The sequence below is a fragment of the Austrofundulus limnaeus genome, unplaced genomic scaffold, assembly GCF_001266775.1.
Source record: "Austrofundulus limnaeus strain Quisiro unplaced genomic scaffold, Austrofundulus_limnaeus-1.0 Scaffold908, whole genome shotgun sequence".
NCBI classification, from domain to species: Eukaryota; Metazoa; Chordata; class Actinopteri; order Cyprinodontiformes; family Rivulidae; genus Austrofundulus; species Austrofundulus limnaeus.
In genome coordinates, this window is record NW_013953310.1 from 47,267 (window position 1) to 53,209 (window position 5,943).

Genomic DNA, 5,943 nt, shown 5'->3' on the forward strand with positions numbered 1-5,943 from the left:
CTAAAGCTGCTGGAATGGCCCAGCCAATCATCTGACCTGAATCCAACAGAAAATCTATGGAACTGTTTGTGTGGAAGAATGGGCCAAAATCACACCTGAGCAATGCATGCCACTAGTTTCTCCATACAGGAGGCGTCTTGAAGCTGTCATTGACAACAAAGGTTTTTGTACAAAGTATTAGATACATTTCAGTAAGTGCGTTTAATACTTTTTCCCTGAGCCATTCCACATTGCTACAAATAACTTCCTTTCTGGACATTTTGGATCACTTGGGTTGTTACCGACATCTGGTGAAAATTTCCTGTCATTAGCACCTCTAGTAATATATTTACTGAGAAAAATGGTGACGTGTTCGATACTTATTTTACCCACTGTATTTACACCAAGTCTTCAGAAATTCCTGTCTCTGCAGGAACCAACAAGAAACATTTTTATAAATATATAAAGAAGCTTTGCTCAGTTTTAAAAGCCTAGGGTTTGTTTCAGAATGACAGCGCTGGACCCCTGGCCAACATTCTGCCTGGTTTTATTAGAAAAGGAGCTACGAAATCTCTCCACTTTAGTTATGACTCCCCAAACACAGTCAGCCCATCTCAAATTCTACTCAGCTGTGCTCAGATCAAATAAATCACCAGCTATGATTTCTCAGAAAGTTTGAACAGGGAGTTATTACTGGAATTTTTGTTGTAAAATGCATATTGCCAGCTTTATGGCCTCTAAAGTTTGAAAGTTAAAAACGAAACAACAACAAAAACTGAGCTCTTTTTTATAGTTAATTGAGCCATTTTTCCCTGTAAAGAACAGACGAGAAATCGTTTACGACTAAAATATAACATGTCTGTAAGAAAGTACATCCATAGAAGTTTGTTTTCATTTTTCTACAGTTTTCTTTTATTTACTTTTAATTAACCAGGCAAAAGTGGAGATTAAACCCAGAACCTTCTTGCTAGGTTTGGGTATCATCTACAGAACATGGTTATTTGATACCATTTTCGATACAGAGCTCATGATGCAATACAATTCTCAATACAGTGCAGCACGATTCAATTTCAATATTGATACATATTACTTTATAATTATTGCTCAAAGCCACTGACACAACAAAGTCAGCAAAATTTTAGAAAATTATATTACATATTTATAATTATAAAAAACAAAATGTGTCCAAACATCTGCTTTTAAGGACAAAGGCGCTTCAAGAATACCGGTTATTTTGCTTACTCATCGATCTCGCAGCTTGCTGCTCCTTGCTGTGAACAGGAAACACACACTGTTATACTGCCCCCTAAGAGTTGGGGGGTGGGAGTGCATAGATAGTAAAAGTAAGAAAATCGATACAATATAGTTTTAAAAAATATTCCTCTAAATCTATATATCGATTTTTATGCACAGTCCTGCTTCTTGCTGTGAGGCAACAGTGCTAACGCTTCAGCCACTGTACTGCCCAAATAATGGTGAAAAAAATATATTTTAAAATCAACTCATTCATTCTTTCCAAAACTGCTCAGATTTACTTCACCTTTCTTAAAAAAAGTTTGTATCCCTGTACATGATTTATTCAGTGATATTTTTATAAGCTTGAAGCACTGGGGATGTTTACCTGCATCATAAAAAATTTTAACAAGTACTGTGCACCATAGTGTATACAGTATCTGAGACCAGAACACTATTTTAGAAACATTTATTCTGTAAAACAGCAATGCTAGGAATCGACTGGAAAAACTCAAATAAGTTGAAAGGATGGTAAATAGAAAGCTAGATAAATCAAAAGGTCTCCAGATGTGTTGTTGCTGTCAGGGCCTTCACAGTATACAGAGAAGGCCGTCAGTAGACCCATACATAAAAATAATTAGGATGTTTATAAGAACATATTTGGGCGGCACGGTGGCTCAGTTGGCAGAGCTGATGCCTCTCAGCAAGAAAGTTACCGGTTCAAATCCCCGGCCTGGGGACCTTTCTGGGTAGTTTGCATGTTCTCTCTGTGCATGTGTGGGTTCTCTCCGGGTACTCCGGCTTCCTCCCACAGACCAAAAACTTGACTGTCAGGTTAATTGATAACTCTAAATTGTCCCTAGGTGTGAGTGACAGAGTGAATGCTTGTTTGTCTCTATGTGTGGCCCTGTGATGGACTTGCAACTTGTCCAGGGTGTGCCCCACCTCTCGCACTGTGACTGCTGGACATGGGCACCAGTGACCCCCATGAATCTGAAAGGAATAAGCGTGTACAGAAAATGGATGGATAGGATATTTAAATCATCTTTATAAAACAAACAAAAATCCATACATTGATTATGTATGATATAATGATGTAGCTGTTTTTTTATTTTAGTATATAACACCCTCCCAAAAGTTGTCAAATGGAGCAGATTTTTATTGTGAAGAACAAATACTTAATCAAAAGTATTTGTATCCAGTGTCTAGGGAATTTGTTTGTAACATGGGTAATGTGTATTCATGTCAGGATCTTCAAACCATTTAAATAATCTGAGAATGAGAGCAGACAGATTGTTTGATCAGCCAGTCAGATTTGAGTTGTAGCCAATGGGATTGATGGAATTAGTTTAAAAAATAAAAATGGCTGTTCGACATTGAAATATATGGAGCTCTTTTAATCTTATGTTTTGCAAATTTTTCTGTTTATAATGCACTCAGTGGTGGATGTGGAAAGACTATGGGAATCTTAGCAGCTTAATGTAAGTTGTACAAAAGCAACTTGCATTAATCAAGAATGGGGTTTATTTTCTGGTTAGTTTTGCTTACTGGCTGGTTTTACTACAGTATTATAGCCTATTTCACTGTACAACTTTGTTTTATACATGCCAACTTATTGAATGATTTTGTTCAGTGAAATTCATGAATACTGACTGCTTTGCTTTTCATAACTGATGAAAGTGACATGAAAAAAATAAATATTAACTTATCTACAGCTATCTTGTAAGCTATACAGAAACCTCAACATATGCTGTGTATTATCTGTCAGTTTCCTACACTTCCACTTGCAATTGTTTTTTTACAGCTTAAAAAATTACTTGTTTCATCTAACTATGTGTGTGGTGTGTTTGTGGAGTTCAGTAGGTGGCCCATCTGTGATAGGCATGCTTCACCACTACAGTAAGCACAATAAATAGCATTCCTAAATCACTTCTTCTCCACAGAAAACTAAAGATTATTTTTTACAACTGCTCATCTTCTACTCATCACTGTCTTTTTCTCTGCTCCTCCCACAAAATAGCTTCTTGAGGACACCCTGATGTTATATTTTTTTTCCTTCAAAGTGCTTTGACTGATCTCTCCTGCACTCAGTAACCATAGTGTAGGAGCCAGACCCCTTATCTTTACCCACTGTTGCCTCTCCTTCCCACCTGAATCCACCCCCAAATTCAATAAAAGCAGGAGTCAGTCATAATCGCCATATTTAAAAAAGGAAAAATGTATTTTTGAATCTACATTAGTTATTATCTTACAGTAAATGACAGGGAGAAGAGAAAAAATACTACACCTGGCAGTGAAATTGGCAAAAAGCTTCATCATGATAAGGAAAACAGCAGACTCAGAATCCTCAAGGCTTTTGTTTTCATAAGAATGCATGTTGTTTCTTGGGTGAGTTTGCATTTCAAGAGGGCTGATTCTTGTGAAAAAGAAATGAGCACTTTTGTTTTGTCCTTGCATGAAATGTGAAGTGAAAAAAGAGAAAAAATGTTGAGTGTGCTGTAGTTTTCTAGAGTATGATGTGTAAAAAGTAATTGTTTCCCACCTTTTAATGTTTCATTTGAGACACTTGAACGGCAACATATTTCTCGCTCTCTTTAAATCTGCATGTGTTTCTCTCATGCCTCTCCTTGTTCCTCTCACTTTGTTTTCCATGTTCACACTTTTCCACCCCCAACAAACTTAGGCCATATTTAGTAAGACCTACATAACAGAGTAAGTACGTTTTGTGAGACTCCTACAAAACACCTTTGTAACAAATTACACTGTTTGATCACAGTTTTTTAAGTCTTCTTACCTCCAACTAAAAGGTTAGAGCCAACGGTTTAACAGAAATGTTCATTTGACAAAGATATCAACAAAAAGCCCAGATTATGGATCACAAAGAAAACGAAAATCCATATTTTTGATACTAACCTCTTGACTGCATGACGATTTTTCAACTTATAAGTTAATCATTTAATTTATTGTCATAAATGTTGCTTGAGGTATGTAGTTTTTTAAATAATTTTAAAATCATGCAGTTGAGTTTTAACTACAATTGATCTTCCAACAAAATGTTATTTTGATACTCAGTAATACCTACTCAAGATTATCATTTGATAAAAAATAGTATGAGATATAAAGACAGAGTAGTGAAATTACTCAGAATACTTAAACTTTTAAAATTTTATTTTGAATTTGGCAGCTGTTTCAGGCTCAGCTGGTGTGAGGAGGTCTGAAAGAACTGTAAAGCTGTTTCCTTATTCTGAGAGTCACATGGGTCTAATGATGTGTAACATAAAGGCCTTAACATGCTCTAATTATTACATCCACTAAGTGTTGGGTAGGAATCATTTAAAAATAATTATTTTTACAGTTTTCCATTCTTAAACTTAAAGTAAAGTCTTCCTTTTGAGGTGCTTAAACAGGTTTTTGTGTTGTGATGGGATGAGTCATCTTACTGGAGAAGGCAGCTGTTAATTATAGGAAAGTAGTATTCCACAAAATTGTACTTGAACAATGAGGTGTCAAAATAAAGCCTACTTTACAAGTCATTGTATTGTAAACATGATGATCACATCACTTGTCAGTGACTTTTATGATACAAATGATTGGTGCGTACGTACATTTATACATGGAAATATAGTTTTCTCTCTTCTAAGGCTTTCCTTGAAGCACTAGAGAAATAAGATCAACACTAAAACAACTGTGACTTGACAAACTGAGTGTAATTACCACATTTTCTGGCTCACACTTCACTTCAGCCAGATGTTCTCCGTGAAGTGCTGACTCACCAATGAGGAGCAAATTGGAAATGTTATCATTCATCCAGCAGAACCACCAAACTCACATGATAAGAAGATCGATGCTCGCGATCCAGAGGCCTGGTGACGAACATCTTTCCAACCATTGGGTCGATGCTGAACACCTCGTTGGGCGGTTGATCCGCTCCCACTCCAGTGATGCTGTACCGGATAGAGATGTCCTGGTCCTGGTCTGAACGAATCTGCATCACAAAGACAGAAGAACTCTCAGTCACATTAAAGTCTTAGAGTAAAACTCAACAAGCCACGCAGATTGTTTTTATACTGGTGATGTAGTTGAGTGTAAATTCATCCACACCTCAGTGACTGGAACTGTTGCACTTCTGTGTTATTCATCTCCTCAAGATTTCCCCAAAGTAAACATTTAGCATTTGATTCAGTTTGGGTCTGTTTCTTTCTAGTCAATAGAACTTCATTTGAAGAATATTTCCATTCAATACCATTGACATTTCCAACAACATAACCCATGGGGTGTTTATATTTGAAGTTTAAGTTTCTGGTTTAGACTTTCAGACCTCTGTTCAACAAAGTCTGATAATACTGATTGAAACACAAACATGAAAACAGTTAAATTTACCAAAGCCTAGGCCCCAACAATTGTTTTTTTAATCTCACAATTGCTTGACCCCCTACCATAACCAATTTTTTACATTCATACAAGATTCACCTGGAAATGTAATGATTTATATCATGGGGACATGCTTCGTGTTCCCCCACAGTGTTAATGTGTGTACATATATTGCTCTCGCAACACAAGTAATACAAACTTTGAGATTTCTTGCCTCAACATACTCAGAGATTTTGTTACTGTTGCCGTAGGGAGCACTATGCATTCTGTATGCAATTACAGGACTACTTTAAATGAAAAATAAGATCTCTCTAGTTTTGTGTGTGTGTGTGTGTGTGTGTGTGTGTGTGTGTGTGTGTG

The 5,943-nt window shown here is 36.5% G+C and overlaps 1 protein-coding gene across 1 annotated transcript in view; it reads right to left on the reverse strand.

Annotated features, from left to right (window-relative positions):
- LOC106533223 (cadherin-4) overlaps window positions 1–5,943 on the reverse strand; it is a 92,184-nt gene that overhangs the window by 44,329 nt on the left and 41,912 nt on the right. Inside the window, exon 5 of the mRNA XM_014029462.1 lies at window positions 5,042–5,197. Coding sequence (XP_013884916.1) covers window positions 5,042–5,197 — 156 coding nt within the window. The remainder of the gene's footprint in view (window positions 1–5,041; window positions 5,198–5,943) is intronic.